This window comes from Capsella rubella, unplaced genomic scaffold, assembly GCF_000375325.1.
Source record: "Capsella rubella cultivar Monte Gargano unplaced genomic scaffold, Caprub1_0 scaffold_7, whole genome shotgun sequence".
Lineage (NCBI taxonomy): Eukaryota > Viridiplantae > Streptophyta > Magnoliopsida > Brassicales > Brassicaceae > Capsella > Capsella rubella.
This window is the reverse complement of record NW_006238917.1, coordinates 5,386,151-5,407,025: the sequence shown is the minus strand read 5'-3', so window position 1 is coordinate 5,407,025 and position 20,875 is coordinate 5,386,151. Positions and strand designations below refer to the sequence as shown.

General features: G+C 39.5%; 7 protein-coding genes across 12 annotated transcripts; 4 read left to right on the top strand and 3 right to left on the bottom strand.

Annotated features, from left to right (window-relative positions):
• Positions 1–190: 190 nt before the first annotated feature.
• On the bottom strand, positions 191–1,090 carry LOC17878791 (uncharacterized protein At4g26485). Its single transcript, XM_006285678.1, has 3 exons — positions 868–1,090; positions 552–756; positions 191–464 (listed from the first exon to the last, which is right to left on the bottom strand). The coding sequence occupies exons 1-3, from the start codon at positions 1,088–1,090 to the stop codon at positions 191–193; spliced, it is 702 nt and encodes a 233-aa protein (XP_006285740.1).
• A 1,035-nt stretch (positions 1,091–2,125) lies between these two features.
• LOC17880379 (NDR1/HIN1-like protein 10) lies at positions 2,126–3,663 on the top strand. The gene has a single exon (XM_006285903.2). The coding sequence runs from the start codon at positions 2,459–2,461 to the stop codon at positions 3,269–3,271; it is 813 nt and encodes a 270-aa protein (XP_006285965.1). The 5' UTR covers positions 2,126–2,458; the 3' UTR covers positions 3,272–3,663.
• Positions 2,979–5,772, bottom strand: LOC17880055 (sufE-like protein 1, chloroplastic/mitochondrial). 2 transcript variants are annotated; one of them, XR_002832733.1, is made up of 3 exons: positions 4,525–5,772; positions 3,142–3,249; positions 2,979–3,071 (listed from the first exon to the last, which is right to left on the bottom strand). XR_002832733.1 is itself a non-coding variant. In XM_023777903.1 (2 exons), the coding sequence occupies exon 1, from the start codon at positions 5,659–5,661 to the stop codon at positions 4,549–4,551; it is 1,113 nt and encodes a 370-aa protein (XP_023633671.1). In that variant the 5' UTR covers positions 5,662–5,772; the 3' UTR covers positions 3,690–4,243; positions 4,525–4,548. The 2 variants fall into 2 exon arrangements, 1 of the variants encoding a protein (XP_023633671.1); XM_023777903.1 differs by lacking the exons at positions 2,979–3,071; positions 3,142–3,249 and adding an exon at positions 3,690–4,243.
• Positions 5,773–6,000: 228 nt separating this feature from the next.
• On the top strand, positions 6,001–10,180 carry LOC17880489 (uridine kinase-like protein 4). 3 transcript variants are annotated; one of them, XM_006282531.2, is made up of 16 exons: positions 6,001–6,097; positions 6,170–6,251; positions 6,728–6,897; positions 6,999–7,090; positions 7,345–7,414; positions 7,533–7,645; positions 7,830–7,926; positions 8,126–8,205; positions 8,389–8,583; positions 8,665–8,748; positions 8,839–8,899; positions 9,020–9,080; positions 9,182–9,275; positions 9,348–9,420; positions 9,520–9,602; positions 9,711–10,180. In XM_006282531.2, the coding sequence occupies exons 3-16, from the start codon at positions 6,741–6,743 to the stop codon at positions 9,858–9,860; spliced, it is 1,410 nt and encodes a 469-aa protein (XP_006282593.1). In that variant the 5' UTR covers positions 6,001–6,097; positions 6,170–6,251; positions 6,728–6,740; the 3' UTR covers positions 9,861–10,180. The 3 variants fall into 3 exon arrangements, with proteins under 3 accessions (XP_006282593.1, XP_023633667.1, XP_023633668.1); XM_023777899.1 differs by having other exon boundaries at positions 9,182–9,420; XM_023777900.1 differs by having other exon boundaries at positions 6,046–6,097; positions 6,211–6,251; positions 9,182–9,420.
• Positions 10,181–10,355: 175 nt separating this feature from the next.
• Positions 10,356–12,004, top strand: LOC17878933 (fructose-bisphosphate aldolase 7, cytosolic). Its single transcript, XM_006285313.2, has 4 exons — positions 10,356–10,426; positions 10,495–10,748; positions 10,878–11,306; positions 11,485–12,004. Exons 1-4 carry the CDS (start codon positions 10,399–10,401, stop codon positions 11,848–11,850), a joined length of 1,077 nt encoding a protein of 358 aa, XP_006285375.1. The 5' UTR covers positions 10,356–10,398; the 3' UTR covers positions 11,851–12,004.
• Positions 12,005–13,164: 1,160 nt separating this feature from the next.
• Positions 13,165–15,111, top strand: LOC17879798 (fructose-bisphosphate aldolase 5, cytosolic). Of its 3 annotated transcripts, none has more exons than XM_023777905.1 (5): positions 13,165–13,225; positions 13,326–13,427; positions 13,524–13,777; positions 13,925–14,353; positions 14,587–15,111. In XM_023777905.1, exons 2-5 carry the CDS (start codon positions 13,400–13,402, stop codon positions 14,950–14,952), a joined length of 1,077 nt encoding a protein of 358 aa, XP_023633673.1. In that variant the 5' UTR covers positions 13,165–13,225; positions 13,326–13,399; the 3' UTR covers positions 14,953–15,111. The 3 variants fall into 3 exon arrangements, with proteins under 3 accessions (XP_023633673.1, XP_006284000.1, XP_023633672.1); XM_023777904.1 differs by having other exon boundaries at positions 13,175–13,259; XM_006283938.2 differs by having other exon boundaries at positions 13,172–13,427.
• A 1,514-nt stretch (positions 15,112–16,625) lies between these two features.
• LOC17878136 (LRR receptor-like serine/threonine-protein kinase) lies at positions 16,626–20,263 on the bottom strand. Its single transcript, XM_006282979.2, has 2 exons — positions 17,330–20,263; positions 16,626–17,237 (listed from the first exon to the last, which is right to left on the bottom strand). Exons 1-2 carry the CDS (start codon positions 20,118–20,120, stop codon positions 16,771–16,773), a joined length of 3,258 nt encoding a protein of 1,085 aa, XP_006283041.1. The 5' UTR covers positions 20,121–20,263; the 3' UTR covers positions 16,626–16,770.
• Between the last annotated feature and the right edge of the window lie 612 nt (positions 20,264–20,875).

Below are 20,875 nucleotides of genomic sequence, written 5' to 3'. Positions count from 1 at the left end.
ATAGACATTCACATCACATGGTTACACGAACATGATGAAACCTTTATCAACACAAAATAGTTTACTAGCTGGCCAAAAAAAATAGAAAAAGTAATTCACGAAAGCGATCTTGGTTTTGGAGTGGCTCGGACCAAAAAAGTTAAACTACGTAGTTATCATAATATATACCCAAAACAAAGCGAAAGTGACATTAAGATTGGATAAACATGTAAGTAGAACATTCACCAACGGGGAAGTAATCGTCACTCCTACGTCCACTCCCTCTCTTGTTGATATAACCCGGATAATGACTCAGCTCGAACTTCGATGTCTTAGCCAGCTTCAAACCTTCTCCTTTCCCCAGCTTCTTTATCCCCCAGTCGCTAAATGGATACGTTGTCTTGTGTGTGATATGGATCTCCCCGTCCTCTTTCAACATTTCCTTAGCGTTCTCAAGAAAACCCCTCACTAACTCTTTGTGGCTCCTGATTCAAACCGCAGCGTTTTATCATTACATCGGTCCATAACTTTATCGTAAAAGAAGAAAATGAAAAGAGTGTGTATTCAGTTACTCGATGGCCCTAGATAAACATTCACGACCAAAGAAACGAGACCCTACGTGAGGGAAATTGAAGACAATGCGGTCATAGCGTTGCAAGCTCAAACTATTATCGAAGCTCATTGTGTGCACGTCAACCTCATGCTGAATATCGCACCCGTATCTCTTCAGTTTGCTTATGTTATCCATTGCGTCCATATATTTTACGCACAGTTCATCTACAATGTAACATTTTGTTGATTCAAGTAATCAGTTCATCTGGATGTAAAATTTTAGCTGGCGACAGATTTATATTATATATGTTCATATAAGAAATGGGTTTTACATACCGTCTGAATCGAGAGAGGTCGCGGTAATGTTAATGGCCGATCCAAAAGCTGAAGCTAGACATAGTGAGAATGAGAAGTCTCCTTCTCCAACAAGAAGGATTTTGTGTTTGCTACTGTAGTGTCTTACCCATTTTTCTGAAATATCAATTTTATCTGAAGACTTCTTATTCTCTAAACCATATATATATACACGCACACATACACTCATAGAGTCACAACACATAGCGTTGCTTTCAAGTTCATTGTTGTATTTTCATTCGGCTCTTAGAGTTCTGTGCCGGTTTTATAAATCGAAGTTTATTACTTACCCTTTCATATACCCTTTTCTTGTAATAATAAAACCGCTTCACATTCATTTATTCTTACAATTATGATCCTAAATATCATATTTGAAAGTTGAAATCATTACCTTTAGACCTTTAACGAGTTTATTCACTATAAAATAAGTTGAAAATATCTTGGTCATTTTACCGTTAAATTAAGTTAAATCAAGTTATCGCCAATACAAAAAGATCCAGGAGATTGAAATGATGAAACTACAAAGAGAACCAAAACCATTGTCAAAAGACAAAAATGGAACGATTATGACTTCTTTCCACAGGAGAAAAGCTTTTTCTTAGTGCTGAAGTTATTTTATGGATCCGCAACTGACCACAAATATTACAACTACCCAAAAAAAGTGTTTGAAGATAAAAGAAGCACACTTACCTAAGGAACAAATTCATTTCGATTATCTTCATAGTTCATACAACCCCAAAGATAAAGCTAATTTTTCAAACCTTAGACTAAATCTAAAAGCAACGTGAAGAATATATAATTCTCTCTTCATTCTACCTTTTTTCTTTTAAGTATTATCATCATAAGTTTTCTATCCAAAATCATAGTTTATAATATGATAGTCAAATATTGCTCCTTAATTAAAAACCTATAAATTTTTCGTATCAAAAACGTTGTTTTAGTATAGTAGCATAGGCAGGCATGCATGCATCTAACACTTTATTAAAAACATACAGCATTTAAACTTGTATATCTTTTCATATGTAAGTTTAAATATTAAAATGTCAACTAATAAGTCCTAGACTAAAAGTTAATATTCTGGTATGCTAGCTGATTGGTAATTCCATATAGACTGGAAGATTTATTATATCAACAAGTATTTACTTTTGAGTAGTTCAATCACAAGTATCTGTATTCTGTCTCCTGTAATCAATCAAAACTCTTTATTTAAATAATATAATAATAATAATCTCAGGTTTAGTTAGGAAAAGCCACTTGTTAAGACTTAAGAAGAAGAAGAGAAAAAGAAAAAGGAAAAACTTAAAAGAAACGCATGTAGTTTTCAAACTTTAAACCCACCGAGATTTGCTTTACTAGTTCTTCAAAACGACACGCATGGTCCCACTCATTACAAAACCAAACCCCATTATGCAAAAGCTCCCTTCTTCTTTTCCCCAAAGCCAAACTCTCGCTTTCGCTTCTTTTTATTTTTTTTTCACACAACAAAAACATAACTTTAATCTTGTATTATTTTTCCTATTAAACACATAACCATAACAAATTTTCAATTTTCCTTTCATTGATCACATAACCCATGCCAAATCTACCTCCTCTTCCTCCTCCACCGCAGTTGCAACCGTCTGAAACGCCGCCATGGGACACACCATCTTCTGTATGGTATACTCCAAGAACCACTCCATGGAGGACACCACGAAGCACACTATCAACTCCAGTTAACCAAGTGGTCTTGACAAAGCCAGCAGCAACGGTTAGATTCAACAGTCTCGATGTAGAGCCGAGGAAAGATGCGGTGATCCTCTGGCAGCCGCGGAGTAGCAGGACTAGTCTGTGGATATGGTGTGTTGCCGGTTTATGCCTTGTGTTCAGCCTTCTACTTATCTTCTTTGGGATTGCGACTCTGATTGTGTTTCTTGCGATAAGACCAAGAACCCCTGTTTTCGACATCCCCAACGCAAACCTACACACCATCTACTTTGACTCTCCTGTATTTTTCAATGGCGATTTGTCCATGCTGGTTAATTTCACCAACCCTAATAAGAAGATTGACGTGAGGTTTGAGAAGCTTGTGATTGAGCTCTTCTTCTTCAATAGATTGATTGCAGAGCAAGTGGTCCAGCCATTCTCGCAGAAAAAGCGCGAGACGAGGTTGGAACCAATCCGTTTGATCTCTAGTTTGGTATGCTTGCCTGTAAACCACGCGGTGGAACTCAGGAGACAGGTGCAAAACAACAAGATAGAATATGAAATTAGAGGTACCTTCAACGTCAGAGCTCATTTTGGAATGATTCATTACTCTTATCTGCTGCACGGGAGGTGCCAACTTCAGATGACCGGTCCGCCAACCGGAATCCTGATATCTCGTAGCTGCACGACAAAGAAACAATGAAGAAGACAATATGGAATGGTTCTCTGAGTCAATAGTCATCTTCATAGTCTCTAGCTTCGGCTTATTCTGTAACTATATCTCCATTTGCTTACCCGCAAATTGTATAAAAGAACAAGACCTAGTAAACTCTATCCAAGAACAGAGATCGGACTTTGTACTATTTCCAAGATAAAGAAACTGGAAAGATATTATCTTTCTATGCAACAGATTCATAATTGATCCATTAGACAAAGTGCCAAGAACAGTGTCCAATTTTAATACAGTTCAACATACCTGAACCACCAGAGAAAAGATTTAAGACCAAAAGCACACGAGGTACAAGCATTAGATTCCTAAGTTGGTTCCCTTTAGGACTTAATGTATTCAAAAACGCACAAGATAATAAAGAGGAAGCTTACCCTTCTAGCATATGCTTTCATAGAGGATTTTAAAATTCAAAATCCCAACTAAAATTAATATTTTCTCCAGGAAAGTTTTGATATGAGATACAATGGTCTCAGGGAGAGAAAAGTTAAGCAGAAATTGGTTGGCTAAAACCACAACTGGTTTCATAGACAGACATGTAAAGCTGATTGTATATAAAATACCCCACAAGTCTCACCTAATGGGGCTTTAAGAAACATCACATGTCTAACGGTGGACTGAAACAGGGATCATCTGAAACTACTTTCAGAAAGAAAGAAGTAAAGCAACCAAATCTCTTTCTTTTTTCTGCAGTCCCTCAAACTAACTAGTATCAATTGATTAGACAATACCAACTTTGAGTATCAAGAAGAATGAGAAATGAACAAGAAACTTGACATGTCTAATGGTGAACATGAAAATACCACGTTGCTCCCTTAATTCCATTCTACTTTCCCAAGGTGATGTGATCCTAACGATTCATAATTAGCCATATGGAGAACAAGCTTGAGCATTCGCTGATCCTATTCATCCCTTGAGAACTCTCAAAGCGTAGACATCAGTCAAAACCTAATATCCAGAAACCATAGCAAAAAAAGAAGAAGTCCTTGATGCTCGCAAGATAAAGGGAATTCAGTTTGAAAACTGCTAATCATGTGGTAAAAGCATCAGATATAAAATATCCTCCATAAAGATTCAATCTTTTGGTACAATCAATATATATCTCTCATTTAGAGAATCGATAGATATAACATGACCCTCCGGATCAATCTCTTAAGCCTCAACATTATTAAGGTCCAAAGAACAAAAAGCCAAAGCAAATGAACCTAAAGAAGAAAAAGAATATGGACCTGACTTCTTCCATTGCTTCACCTTCAAACCTCAGCAGGAGTCTTCGCCACGATAGAGAGAGCATGTAAGCCGCTCTTTAACTCCTCTTGCAACAAGTCATAAATCAGCCTATGCCTCTTGACCAAGCTTTTACCTTGGAAAGCATCCGAAACTATTCGCAAGTTGAAATGTGTTTCCCCATCATAACCAGCACTACCTCTAACAGCGGCATGTCCTGCGTGCTGGTAGGAAACATCATCAACTTTTAACTCAACAGGATTTAACTCCTTCTCCAGTGTCTCTCTTATCCTCACCCCTCTACTCCCTAAAGCAATAGCATCTGACCCACTGACAGAATCTTCAATCTCTTGTGTTCCTAAATCCTCAACTAAACTAGGCTGGGACTCCGTATCCTTGTCAACAACACTTGCTCCACCGTTTGTTTCAGGTGTAGGTACGAAGCTGAATTCTGAACTCTCTCCAGAACTTGAATCCTCCTCACCTTTGACTTCCAAAAGAAGAGCTTTTTTCTGCATCAACTTAAGCATATTAAGGAATCCATTGTTTCTAGAAGGAGACAGACTCTGCTGCAAACCGAGAAGAACAGCGAAATCAGGTGTAAGCCTCAAAATCTCAGGCACAGGTCTTCCAGATAAACCCTGGACTAAAAGAGCAGCTAACCCTTTAGTGAGAAGGGAATCAGAATCAGCTTCATAGACAACGTTGCGTTGCTCATCGAAGAAAGCCCTAACCCAAACCTGGGAAACGCATCCTTCAACTTTATTCTCCCTCGTCTTGAATTGAGAATCGAGAGGTTTAAGATTCTTCCCGTAGAAAAGAAGCTGCTCGTATTTAGCCTTGGGCAATTGTACCGATTGGAATAGCTTGACGATCTCTTGTAGCTTCGGAGGAAGCTCTTCCAAGTTTCCAGAATCCGACGGAGATGATGAAGATGCAGCTGATGGTGGAGGAACGGTTCTGGTTGAAATTTTCTGGAACGTGACGATCGTCCGACGAAACGAAGGGAGTTCCGACGGTTTTAGCGGTCGCTTAATCAGGGACTTGGCCGGAAATTGAACAGAACAAAAAAAGGTTTGTTTGATGGGGACAAGACGAAGCGAAGAAGCGCAACAAGTAGAAGACATCGCTGCAGCCATAAGTCGAACTTGAAACTTGGAGAGAGCGAGAGAGACGGAGATGGAAACAGAGTCGCGAATATTCCCAAATCAACTAACCACAGTCCCCTCTTCCACTTCTTTTTTTCTTTCTGGGTCAATTGAGTTGTTTAACCATGTAATTCGGATTTCAGATATTAAACCGGGAATGTACCGGAGTTGGTGCTGACTCAGATCTAAATCACTTTGTAGGGTTGATTTTGAACAATTATAAAAGTATACGACTCTTTTTCACACAAAGGAAAAAAAAATAAAAGATATCTAGATTTTTATTTATTTTATACCTAATATAATAATAATATGCAAGCTTCGTCTTCGTAATATAAGTTCATCGTTCTCTCGCGTTCGTCAGCTCAAACACGCTCCGCCAATTAAATATATATCAAATCAATCATGTCCGAATCCAGCTTTTCCCAATGTAAGCTAATTTAATAATGTTAATTAAAGTCTGTCCCTTTCTTCTCTAAGATTCTATTGTTTCTACTTCCAGAGATAAACTGCATCTCCTTTTTTTGCTTCTTTTATTTGAAGATTTCCTGAGATCCTCCTCTTCAGACCCAAGCTGAATCTGGGTAACTTTCGAATCTCATTATGCTTTTGTTTCTCTTTTGAACGATCTGTTTCTATGTTATGTGTAAACACCTCGAGATGCTCAATCATTTTGCGTTTCTGGTTCCAAGTTTTGGTTTTTCTTCAGTGGATAACTCGAGGCCTGAGGGTTTAGCTTCTTCTTTTTTTCTTTTCGGATTGTTCTTGCATTTTGTTGATCTATGGAAATAGAAATTGAATTCACATTGCTAATCCAGCTTCTTCATCAGTTCTGGTTGCAGCTGTAAAATTTCACTCTTTTTGTTCTCTCTTTTGTTGGATAGTATGGGCTTGTATTCACATTGTAATAAGAACAGTGAATTTGGATTTTTACATGTTAAATTGCATATTTGCTATTGGTAGCAGCAATAAGCATACCAACATTGCTGCTTTGCTTAGCCATTAGTGTGATAAGAGATTAAGACTTTTGATATAGCTTTCACCTATGTTCAATGTCCAGAATTGTCTTCGGGATGGGTTCCAAGTCTGTTGTTGACATGATAGAAGCCGCCTCAGGTGTTCATTTTTCTGGTTTCCACGTAAATGGGCACATGAATGGGTTGGAACCTACAGCACTTAAGGATACCACTTCTGCATCAGATGATATCCAAAGACAGCCTTTTGTTATAGGTCACTTCTACTTTTCACAATGCTGTAATTTTTTTTGCTGAGTATACCAGTCGTGGATGAAGAAAATCTTGACGGACTGTGACTTGCGTTTTAATGGTTAGGTGTTGCTGGAGGCGCAGCATCGGGAAAGACTACTGTTTGTGATATGATAATCCAGCAACTGCATGATCAGCGTGTTGTACTTATTAACCTGGTAATTTTGTTTTGTTATGCTGAATTTTCTTAATGCAAAGTGATATCCATCGGTCTTATCTGTGTTTTGAATTTATATGATGTCTATTGAATCCCACACAATTTATAGATCTAAAAGGAGAATATTACCTTCTAAAAAAACAACGTGTATATGACTGAAGTTTAACATGGTTCAACCTTGTGACCATCTGTTCAGTGCATGTAACCAATCAAAAATTGCTCTGACTAAATATCTGATGATAAATACTTTGGCAGGACTCGTTCTATCATAATCTGACTGAAGAAGAACTTGCTAAAGTTCATGAATATAACTTTGACCATCCAGGTGAGAATACATTTGGGTTGTCACTGCATGCTGTAATCTACTCTTGTCACTGCATGCTGTAATCTCCTCCGTAAACTATTTTATCTTGGATTCTAATGAATTATTAATGTTTCTGTAGACGCATTTGACACAGAGCATTTGTTGTCTTGTATGGAGAAATTGAGGCAAGGGCAAGCTGTAGATATTCCAAAATATGATTTCAAAACTTACAGGAGCAGTGTTTTCAGAAGGGTACCATCTTCCCTCTCATAATCATATTGTTCATTGATGCTTATGACCTTGAGACGCCTTTTTCATTGATTTTATTATGTAATAAATATCTTAGATGTCATCACTTGCTTTAATCTGGTTCGAAATCTAGCAGGACATATATATTTTCTTATCTTATGCTCTCATTTTGAACAACATTGTGCAGGTAAATCCTACGGATGTAATCATCCTTGAAGGGATACTTCTATTCCATGATCCACGTGTCAGAAAATTGATGAACATGAAGATTTTTGTATGCACAGGTAAATTACCTCTTCTCCATCACAATTACTGTAAACTCTTGTTTCTACAACACCCCATTCCCCTTTTTATAGATTCACCTGGCTTTTTCCTGCTAGTAACATTTCACATGAAGGAACAATTTCTTACTTTTAAAAGAAATGTTCTAAATTTGTTAGGTTAGCAACTCAGCTGGTTCACTTTGCATTTTTTTCTGCGTAGATGCTGACGTTCGTTTGGCAAGAAGGATAAAAAGAGATACTGTCCAGAATGGTAGGGATATCGGCGCAGTACTTGACCAGGTTAGCTTTTGTTAGTATTGTTACTGCATATATTATTTTCAAGAACAACAAGAAATGGATTACCACTTGCATTAGATTATATTATTGCTCTGATCCGTATGTGTTTCACCCCTAGAATTTTGAAAATTTCAGATGTATATGTTTTCTGCCCATATCTTATATGATGTCAACCCTTTGATGCAGTATTCAAAGTTTGTGAAGCCTGCTTTTGATGACTTCATTCTCCCAACGAAGAAATATGCAGATATTATAATCCCCCGTGGTGGGGATAATCACGTAGCTATTGACTTAATTGTGCAACATATTTGCACTAAGCTGGGTCAACATGATCTCTGTAAAATATATCCTAATCTCTATGTTATACACTCGACATTTCAGGTATCTCATCTAACTAGTAACATTCTTTTAACTACCAAACAAGACTTTTGTTTGCCACTAAAAAATTGTTTTTTCTTGCAGATAAGAGGGATGCACACCCTTATACGAGATTCTCAGACAACCAAACATGATTTTGTCTTCTATTCTGATCGATTGATTCGACTGGTAGGACTAGTAAAGCTCATTCAAATGGTTGAGCAAATTTTCTGTCACGTCTCATTTGGGTTAGTTGATTTTTTTCTTTACATTGATCAGGTTGTAGAACATGGTCTTGGACATCTGCCTTTTACTGAAAAGCAAGTTATTACTCCTACCGGTAAGCTTAATGATTTAAATTTTTGCAATGTTGTTCGTGAATCACAAGATTATTATGTATAGATGTAGTGGTTAAACGCGATGACTAATAAATCATAGATAACTCGGTTACCTGTCTCAGGGTGTGTATATTCTGGTGTGGATTTCTGTAAACGGTTATGTGGTGTCTCTGTGATTAGGAGGTACTTTCCTATTTACTAGCTTTAGTTTATTCAAGAGAAATTTCCACATTCATGCATATTCCACTGTCTCACCAACGTGATGGTTTTGGAACTAATGCTAGTGGCGAGAGCATGGAGAATGCATTGCGAGCATGTTGCAAAGGTATCAAGATTGGGAAGATCCTAATCCACAGAGAAGGCGACAATGGTCAACAGGTAAATGATTCACCCCAATTGAAGTCTAGTTGTTCTATTTTTTCACTGTTTGATGTCAGAATCACTTTGCAGCTTGTCTATGAGAAATTGCCAAATGATATCTCGGAGAGGCACGTCCTATTGTTGGATCCTATTCTCGGTACAGGTAATTAAACCGTAGACTTCTTCAACAATTTTACAAAAAAAAAAAAACACTTTAATTCCTTGAAGTGCTTATTGACACTGAAATTGAACATATTTTCAGGAAACTCAGCGGTTCAAGCTATCAAGCTCCTTATCAGCAAGGGTGTACCCGAGGGAAACATCATATTTCTAAACCTTATCTCTGTAAGCTAACGCAGATCCTTTTCATATCACTAACACCCCTCTTGATTACAAACTATTATCCACAAGAATGCTGCTGGACTGAGATTTTTTATATCTGTGTTCAATCAGGCACCTCAAGGTGTTCATGTGGTCTGCCAAAAATTTCCGAGAATAAAGATAGTGACATCTGAAATCGAAAATGGGTTAAATGAAGAGTTTCGTGTTATTCCTGGTATGGGCGAGTTTGGGGACAGATATTTTGGCACAGACGATGACTAGACCATTGTAGTCTTGCCGCATTAGTTTGTCCCTGCCATGTCCTGATGTATTCACCATCCTATCCACTACAACGGCTACACAAACTATCAAAGGAATCACCTTTAACTGTGTTGGTTTTCCCATTAAAACCCTCTCAAGTTCTTGGGAACAGTTTTGATTTACTTATAAATTCCCACATGAGGGGTTGATCGAACCTGGGACTTGGGATTTGTTGTACCATATATAGCTATCCTTGGAACTCTTGATACTCTATCTGCAAATCTTTTGTACCATATATAAATATTATTGGAACTGTTGAACTCCATAAGCATAGTACATCATTTGGCTTCTACATCCAAAAAAATATCTCTTGTTTGTGTTTGTAAGTTTGGATGCACACACGTGAAATGTGTGTAGGGAATGGACTATACAGAACACTGTTTTTGTTCTGTACCCATCTCTTTCTCCTCTCCACATGTCCATGTTATTGGGGATTTGATAGTGTAAAAGCAATCACTCATTTTCTCCTCTCCACATCTCTCGCACTCAATAAGCTACCATGTCTGCTTTTGTCGGCAAATACGCAGGTACGTTTAACAACTCTTCATGTTCCAATAACTTCAGCTTCTCATATCTATGTGCTTTCTGAGTTCAGATGAGCTGATCAAGACGGCCAAGTACATTGCAACACCGGGAAAAGGCATTTTGGCCGCAGACGAGAGCACAGAAACCATTGGGAAACGATTCGCCAACATCAATGTTGAGAACAGTGAGTCCAACCGGCAAGCTTACCGCCAGCTCCTCTTCACTTCCCCTGGCAGTTACCCTTGCCTCTCTGGTGTTATACTATTTGAGGAAACCCTCTATCAGAAAACCTCTGATGGCAAACCCTTCGTGGATCTCCTCATGGTCCGTCCTAGGAAAAGATAACTCCAGCTCTAGTCTTTAATCATTGGGTTCAAGAGTAGCTGATTTGAAGCTCTTGACGTTACTCAAATACAACTTTCGGTTTCAGTTTGGATTTTTTCGTTGAATCAGGAGAACGGTGTGATCCCTGGAATCAAAGTGGACAAGGGTTTGGTTGATCTAGCAGGGACCAACGGCGAGACCACTGCTCAGGGTCTAGACTCGCTTGGTGCACGTTGCCAGGAGTATTACAAGGCAGGAGCCCGGTTTGCTAAATGGCGTGCATTCTTCAACATTGGGGCCACCGAGCCAAGCGAGCTCTCTTTCCAAGAGAACGTCAAGGGGCTAGCCCGCTATGCCATCATCTGCCAGGAGAATGGACTTGTCCCGATCGTCGAGCCAGAAGTGCTGACCCGTGGGAGCCACGACATCAAGAAATGTGCGGCGGTGACCGAGATGGTTCTTGCTGCCGTGTTCAAGGCCTTGAACGACCATCATGTCCTCCTCGAAGGCATCCTGCTTAAACCTAACATGGTCACCCCCGGCTTCGACAGCCCAAAGGTATTGAAACTGAAATAATAGTCAAACCAAAGTTTGGTTTAGAGCGGTTTGATTGAGTTTTTTAAAGATTTGCATGCCCGCTCTTTTGGGAACCACAATCAAATGAATCACAAAGACATATATACTTCGAAATGCAACGTTAATTTGCTACAAAACGCTTAAATTGTACTTCTAACAGCTTGCACCAGAAGTAATCGCGGAATACACGGTGACTGCTCTGCGCCGCACAGTCCGACCAGCTGTTCCGGGAATCGTGTTCCTCTCAGGCGTGCAGCGCGAAGAGCAAGCGACACTAAATCTAAACGCAATGAACAAGCTTGATGTGTTGAAGCCATGGACGCTCACTTTTTCTTTCGGCGGAGCTCTCCAGCAAAGCGCTCTCAAGACTTGGGCCGGTAAGACCGAAAACGTAGCCAAAGCTCAGGCCAAGTTCCTGATTAGGTGCAAGGCTAACTCGGACGCTACCCTCGGGAAATACACCGGTACTTCTGGTGACTCCGCCACCTCTGAGTCGTTGGATCCGATCATAGGATACAGGTACTAGGATCGTTTGAGAACGGGTGTTCGCTTTTGATGTGGTTTTGAGTATTATATGTCAAATGTTTCGTGGGAGTTTAACTATTTAAATGTTCAATTTGCAAACTAATAGTAATCATTGTTTTATATCCATTTACTGTCAAACTCTAGATGTTAGTTAATCCGGCAGAGTTGATTAAATAACATTATAAAAGATTTTGATTTAGCCAACCAGAAAAGTAAAACTGGTAAAGGAAAAAATGTATTTCATTGTATGGGACTGGTCTTAGAAAAGTCCAAAATTTGTTATGAGTATAGGCCTAATTCTAGGTTGGGCTAACTTGAGCTTAACAATATATATATTTTGTAAGTTGAGTTTACTCTGTGGACTTGTATTGTAGTAGTATAATAAGATTAGATTAGAAAGTATAAATTTGTGAGTTGAGAGTAAATTCGTTATATAGTTCAAGCCTTCAATGTAATTTGAGCACCAATGGGTTCAATAAAAAGATTACAAAACATTTTTAAAAAAACTTCTATCATATATAAGCATTTCAAGAGATTGACTTGAAAGTTGAAACAAAATAACCAGTTTCGTTAAAAAATACTGGAATTGATGGTTAAACTTGGACGAACAGTGAGTAAGGATTTTGCAAGTAAACATTATCTCTGTAAGGAGTAAGCTAACACACCTCCTTTTCATATCACTTAACACCTCTTGTGATTACTCATCCATGTTTATCCACAAGAATGCAGCTAGAATGAGAATTTTTTTTTTTGCCAAAATGACCCAAGAATAGAGATAGTGACATCTAAAATCGAAAATGGATTAAATGAAGAGTTTTGTGTTATTCCTGGCATAGGTGACTTTGGGACAGATATTTTGGAACAGATGAGGACTAGATAGATCACTGTATGTGGTCCTGCAGCATTAGGTTGTGCCTTCCATGTCCTGCAGTGCAGTTTATTGATGTATTCACCATCCTATCCACTACAACGGCTATACAAACTATCAAAAGAATCACCCTTTACATCTGTTGGTTTAAACCCTCTCATCAAGTTCTGGAGAACAGTTTAGATTTACTTATAAATGCCCAAATGAGGGGTTGATCAAACCCGGGACTTGGGATTTGGTACACCATATATAGATATCATTGGAACTCTTGATACTACTTCATAAGCTTTGATATCCAAAGAAAAATATCTCTTTTGTTTCTGTTAATAAGTTTGGATGCACACACGTGTGGTTGAAGTGTGAGAGAGGTAGTATACAAAACACTCTGCTTTTGTTTTGTACCTATCTCTTTCTCTTCTCCACATATCCAAGACCTTTGGGGATAAAGCTGGTATCACTGGCTGGCATTTGGTAGTGTCGAAACAATCACTCATCTGCTTTATCCGAGGTTGATAATCTTCCTCGGGCTCTCCTTCCGACACGTAAGAATATTCTAACAGTATATTCCTCCCTCGATATTACCTATATTATACTGTCAAAAGTTGCAGGTACTTAAGGCTTTGTCTTGGCATCCTCGTCCTCTTCAGCAAGAACTCATCTCTCTTCCCCTTAAAAAGCAACCATGTCTGCTTTTGTAGGCAAATACGCAGGTACGTACACGTAGCATGCACTCTTCTCGTTTAACAACTCCTCATGTTCCAGTTTCTTCATTTGATTTTTCTCTTATATTTGTTTTCTGAGTTCAGATGAGCTGATCAAGACAGCCAAATACATTGCAACACCGGGAAAGGGAATTTTGGCAGCAGACGAGAGCACAGGAACCATTGGGAAACGATTCGCCAGCATCAATGTTGAGAACATTGAGTCCAACCGCCAAGCTCTCCGTGAGCTCCTCTTCACTTCCCCTGGCACCGTTCCTTGCCTCTCTGGTGTTATCCTCTTCGAGGAAACCCTCTACCAGAAAACCTCTGATGGAAAACCCTTCGTCGATCTTCTCATGGTCCGTCCCAGAAAAATCAAACTCCATCTCTAGTCTTAATCATTGGGTTCATGAGTTGCTTGGTTGAAGCTCTTGACATGACTCCAAGCTCTTGAGTTGCTTGGAACTTACGGTTTCAATTTGGATCTTTTTTTTTTTTTGTATCAGGAGAACGGTGTTATCCCCGGAATTAAAGTGGACAAGGGTGTGGTTGATCTAGCAGGGACCAACGGCGAGACCACTACGCAGGGTCTAGACTCGCTTGGTGCGCGGTGCCAGGAGTATTACAAGGCAGGAGCCCGGTTTGCTAAATGGCGTGCAGTCCTCAAGATTGGGGCAACCGAGCCAAGCGAGCTCTCAATCCAAGAGAATGCCAAAGGGCTAGCCCGCTATGCCATCATCTGCCAGGAGAACGGCCTTGTCCCGATCGTCGAGCCAGAGGTGCTGACCGACGGGAGCCACGACATCAAGAAATGTGCCGCGGTGACTGAGACGGTTCTTGCTGCCGTGTACAAGGCCTTGAACGACCACCATGTCCTCCTTGAAGGCACCCTGCTTAAACCTAACATGGTCACTCCCGGCTCCGACAGTCCTAAGGTAAGGAAACAACGTGTTGGCAATCCGGTTTGGTTTTGTTTCAGTTATTTCCGATTTTTCGGTTATATATATTGTTCTTATTTACATCGAAACTGAAACCCAAAGTTTTGTTTTTTAATTTGTCTGGTTTAGATCGGTTTGATGCAACTCCTTACGGAACCACAATCAAACTAAAGTATACATATCATTAATGCACAGTACTACAAAATGCTAAAATTGTACTTCTCTAACAGGTTGCACCGGAAGTAATTGCTGAATACACAGTGACTGCTCTGCGCCGCACAGTCCCACCAGCTGTTCCAGGAATCGTGTTCCTCTCAGGCGGACAGAGCGAAGAGGAAGCGACACTAAATCTGAACGCGATGAACAAGCTCGACGTGTTGAAGCCATGGACGCTCACTTTCTCTTTTGGCCGAGCCCTCCAGCAAAGCACTCTCAAGGCTTGGGCCGGTAAGACCGAGAACGTAGGCAAAGCTCAGGCCACGTTCCTGACCAGGTGCAAGGCTAACTCGGACGCAACCCTCGGGAAATACACTGGTGGGGCTTCCGGTGACTCTGCCGCGTCCGAGAGCTTGTATGTGAAAGGATACAAGTACTAGGATCGTTTGAGAACGGACGACGTTCACCTTTAATACGGTTTGAGTATACGTCTAATGTTTTTAAATGTTTAATCGATTTGGTTTAGCATCTCTGTAATGCAGCAACAGTGTAATGTTTTGTGATGGTTTCTATAAATATTTTCGCGCCATGACTTTTAACGGTTTTGTCTCAAAAGTTCGGTAATATCCTCTCAGTGGGTCCTACAGTTGAAGTCTTATTTTCTTCTTAAGATTTATGTGACATTTTATAATTTATAGAATTTCCTAATACAGTTTGGTTAAAAGAAATTTTGTAAACTCAAATGTTTGTGAACATTATCTTAGGGATTACGGGGATGCTCTTAAAAGATATTAGACTTAAAAACATGGATTAGGGTTTGTGAACATTATCTTACAAGAACAAAATTGAAGGAACACGTATCCTTAAAAGGTTATCTGAATAACAACCATAAAATTAATGTTAATAATTAATCGTACAAAATAAATTTAAAAATGGTGTAACTGTGGCTGGAAAGCGCACATATGCTCATGTGATGAGGGTGGCTCAAGGGTCCACGTGATCCATCTACTCGCTTCTCTGTGTCTTTTTAAGCCTCTCTTCTTCAGTTCTTCTTCTTCTTCCTACTTTTGCATATCATTACATTTAACAAACAACCAAAACTACACAAAATAAATACGAATCTTTCTCGCCTGTGACTCCAAAATACTTCATTCCCTATCGGTCATTAATTCTTCTCCCTCTTAGATCCCTTTCTCAGTTTTACTTCACTGCATTTACTACTCATATATACAACTTGTTAATTTACAAAACTATAGATTTTTTTTTGAACAAAATTTACAAAACTATAGATTATACATAATGAGTTGTATGTTAATTACAATCACGTAATGGTAAAGCTCAAACTTGTTTCTCGAATTACTTTAGATTTAATTAAATTATAATCGAAATAGACAGATTCAGGATGGCTCTTAACTATAAATGGTATGTATTTCTCCTTCAGTTAACTTCTTTTTATAACTGATTACATAACTTGACAATTAAGATTACAGAGACAAATCATTACAATACATTGGAGTTCTAGTACCTTATAGTTTTTAGGGTGTGTTGGCAAACTAGTACATTTTTGAAACATAATTGTAAAGGTAGTACATTTACTATTCATAATTAGCAAAATAGTATAATTTTACTATTTCAGATATATGTACAGACAAACAACTGTACAGTAACATATTATTGTACATCAAATATTTGTACATAGAGAAACAACTACAAATAAACATATTTACACATAAACAAATATACATACATAGACCAGGAAATATCTGTACACATAAAATTATACGTGTATATAGACCGCTGTACGGATGATTTTCCGTACATCGACACACAACTGTACATAAGGATAGCTGGACGTATCAAAATTTGTTTGAAAAAAATTTGAAATTATTATAAAAAAAATGCATATCAAATTATAGAGAAAAAAATATAGATTTTTATGTAATTAAAATTTTATAGAAAACAAATATATTTTGATGAATATTTTAGTTATTAGATTTAAGGGGATTTTTAATAGTGTCTAAATAGTGTTTAAATAGTAAAAATGTATTAGTTTGCTAATAATGAATAGTGAATGTACTACTTCTACAATTATGTTTCAAAAATGTACTAAAAATCCAATTAATCCTAGTTTTTACCCTCCAGTTGTATTTATACCAAAAAAAAAAAAATTAAAGCTCCAACAAAAACATATTCACACAGCTTTTACAATAGCTCACAATTTTATCAATTACAAATTATTAATTTTCCTTTTGTTTGTTTCAAACAGAGTCGTCCGAAAACGCAAATGAACAGTTAGATGAACCGTGAGAAATGATGATCTTCTCATTCGACATCAATTGTTGTGGCTCTTTGCTTCCGCAACCATCACTTTTGAGCTTGCCAGACTCTGATCGTCCAACATTAGCCTGCCTTATCTCTGTGAGCATTGCCACAACATCTTTCATCAAAGGCCGTTCGTTTGCCTTGTTGCTCACACATAGGAACGCGACCGCAAGGCTTTGAAGCATCTCATGCATTGTCAAGTCCGTCCGTCCATTGAGTCTCGGGTCAAGAAGCCTGCTAGGATCTTTTTTCTCAGCCAAGTGATCTCTCACCCACTTAACCAAGTGTGCACCTCCTGGCAGATCAGGATCTAACGGATGCTTCCCGGTTAGAACCTCTAACAATACCACTCCGTAACTATAAACATCGCTCTGTTCGGTTATACATTGCATCGAAGCATGTTCTGTTAAACACAAACCACGAACACACATTAATACAATCAAAATTCCAAAATTAGATACGAGTTACATATATTAGTAACTTGCTCAAGCTTACCCGGAGCCATGTAACCATAGGAGCCAGCCAAGGGAGGCCGGTTGGCGGGTTTTGATAAATCAATTCCGGAGACGGTTCTAGCTAAACCGAAATCAGCTAAGTAGGGTTCCAAGTGAGGACCCAATAAAACATTCATGGCTTTAACGTCACCATGTATAATTGCGGGGAGACAATCGTGATGGAGATAAGCAAGTGCATGGGCCACACCAAGAACGACGTCGTATCGAGCCTCCCAACCAACGTTTCCTCCTTTTCCGGCGCCGTGAAGCCGAGAGCTCAGGCTACCGTTAGGGAGATAATCGTAGAACAGGAGTTTCAGATTCCGATTCGAGCACCAACCAAGAAGACGAACTATGTTTCTGTGACGAATCGATCCTAGAGTTTTAATCTCTGAGTTAAACGCACCGCTCTCTTCCTTCGACCACATTTTCTTCACCGCCAGTGACTCGCCGGAGGGAATGCTTATACGGTAAACCACACCTGAGCTCCCGGTTCCGATGACGTTTGCCGACGTCAGATTCCTGACGATGTCGTCGATTGAAAAATCGAGTTTTTGGTAGAGCGTCACTTCCCACGAATCTATTTCTTCACCGAGGAGTTGTTTTCCGGCGACTCGTGCCCGAACTAGAGTGTAAACCGCCAGGAGAACAAGGACGGCGGTGACGACGATGAGGATCAAAATGGTTATTTGTACGGCGGAGCTGTTCCGGTTCGTCGGGTCGGACCGGGTTGAGATGGCGTTAGAGATGTAAAGCCCTTTGTTGGAAGCGAGATCAGAGAGTGGGAGTTTCCGAAAAAAGGGAGTATTGGGTAAGTCGCCGGAGAAATCGTTGAAGGAGAGGTTGAGAGAGACTAGGTTCTGTAAATCCGTTAAGACGATTAGGTTCCCGGTGAGTCGGTTGTGAGAGACGTCAAGTACTCCGAGGCTTTTCAAGTCGGAGAATCTCGACGGGATTGCTCCGACGAACTCATTGCAGCTGAGATTGAGAGAGATTGCTAGAGACGGGATTTGACCTAATTCGTTTGGGATTTCACCGGAGAATGCATTTTCGCCGAGATTGAGAAGCTGTAGACTCCGGCAGGTGGAGATTTCTCTAGGGATTACGCCGGAGAATCGATTCTTGGCGAGATTGAGCTTCGTAAGCTCTGTTAACAATCCTATTCCCGGAGGCAGAGGACCAGACAGAGCATTATCGGAGAAGTCTATTAACTTCAAGCTTTTAGGAAGTGTACCAAGCAATGAACCGGAGAGACTGTTTGAGTGAAGATCAAGAAACTCGAGGCTTTCGCAACCAGAGATCGCCGGAGGAATTGTTCCGACGAGACGGTTCTCGCTTATGTCAACAAAGTTGAGATTTTTCAGGTTTCCGATTTCCGTCGGGATACTTCCGGCAAGTCTGTTTCCGTTGAGTCTCAGCCGGTAAAGATTGGTACAGTTTCCGACATCCGGAGGTATGAAACCAGACAAGTCGTTGGAGAGAAGAAGAAGCTTCGTGAGGTTTCGTAACCCGAAGATCTCTTTTGGGATGGGACCAGAGAGACTGTTGTAAGAGAGATCGATTGCTTGAAGCTCAAGACACTGAGAGAGACTTTTCGGGATGTTTCCGGTTAACTTGTTTTGCCACCCGAAGAACATCGTTAAGCTTCTTAGGTTACTCATCAATGGAGGAATCTCGCCGGTGATGAGGTTATTGTCGATCTCCAAATGCGTAAGCTTTGTGCAATTCGTTAATTCCTCAGGGATTGTTCCAGAGATCTGGTTAACGCTCAGCTGAAGCTCTTGTAGATTCTCAAGTTTTCCGAAGCTTCTTGGGATGTTCCCGGTGAGGAGATTTTCTGAAAAGTCGATCAGCCAGAGTTCGGGACAGTTCCCAAGCTCGGTTGGAATTTTCCCAACGAGGTTGTTCTGCCACAAGAGTAGACTCTGCAGCTTCTTTAGTCCTCCTATGGTCGTAGGAATCGATCCGGAAATAGAATTCTGATACAAGTAGAGGTTCTGGAGCTCTGTACAGTTTCCAATCTCATCCGGAATCGGACCAGACAAGAGAGACGTATAAATTGCTATTGTCTGAACACGTTTCAGGTTTCCAATCGACGCCGGAAGTCTACCGGAGAGACTAGTCTCGGCGAGACCGAGCATTACAAGATTCTCGCAATTGCCTATCTCCCAAGGAAGCTCACCTCTTAGATTCTTGTTCCCACCGGCACGAAAGACTTGTAGATTCTTGAGTTCTCCTATACTCCTCGGGATCTCTCCGGATAGCTTGTTGTCGAAAAGCTTGAGCTCAACAAGCTGCGAAAGATTCCCAATCTCCGTCCCAATCCGACCTTCGAGATTGTTCGTGTTCAGCGACAGTGTCTTGAGTTTCTTGAGACTGAAGATTTCCACGGGGATATCGCCGGAGAGAGAATTATCCGATAAGTCCAGTAATTCAAGCTCCGTGAACTCTCCGATCTCCTTGGGGATTACCCCGGTGAGATTAAGTGAAGATAAAGTGAGTGAAGTAAGAGACTTGAGGCTGCGGAGACTCGTCACCGACGGAGAAACTTGCAAGTCCATGCCTTTGAGTTGTATCTCGGAAACTTCTCCACCACGGTTACAAGTTACGCCGACCCAATTGCAGGGAGATGTGTCGGCGACGTTCCAGGAGGAAAGAGCGTCGCCGGAGATGTTCAATTGTGACTTCCATGACAAGAGAGCATGACCTTGTTCGTCGAGAGAGAAACAGGGGATGAAGAAGAAACAGAGTAGGGATGAGAAGAAGGACAGCCTATAGATATTTGGTGGCATCGGAGAAGACGAAGAAGAATGAGAGAAGTGCGTTGGGATTGTGTAAAGCGAAGAAACCAATCCATCGAGTTTGGTTTTATTTTGTTTTTAGGAAATATATAAATAAACACAGAGCATAGACAAGAGACAGAGAAGTAGCAAAGGAAGCTTTTTTTTTTCTTTTTTTTTCCCAAAAAGTAGTTCCATCACTAACCCTTTACTAGTATTATTTTTGTATTTTCTTTCTGATTTCTGTAAATTGAAATAATATTTCTTTTATCACGATAAAGAACATCTATAGAGGCATAATTTATTTTAGTACTAAAAATTCCTCATAGAATTGAAATGTTACTCTAAAAGATTTGAAATGTTACTCTAAAAAACACTCAATAGTTGTAACAATGCAAAATAAATTTGTTTAGAATTTAGAAACTAAGATTATATAAATTCTATCTAGTAATTAAAAAGCCTTCAATTAAATAAAGCAAATATAGTACTAAGTTACAAAGTAGTTAAGTCTAAGAACAGGCTGAATATCAAGTTTTTGAACATGATCCACTACTCAACTTTGGAATGGACAAAACCAAAAACATAGTTTTTTCAAGGAGTTGAACTAACTTATATAGCTCAAAACTTTTCCTTTTTATAGTAAAAAAACGTTTATGGCCGACTGCCAAAATTTTTGCAAGAAAGTAACTAAAATATCAACAGTCTGCAACAAAAAGAGAACGTAATATAGAATGTTATTCACACAAAAAAAAAAAAAACAAAAAAAC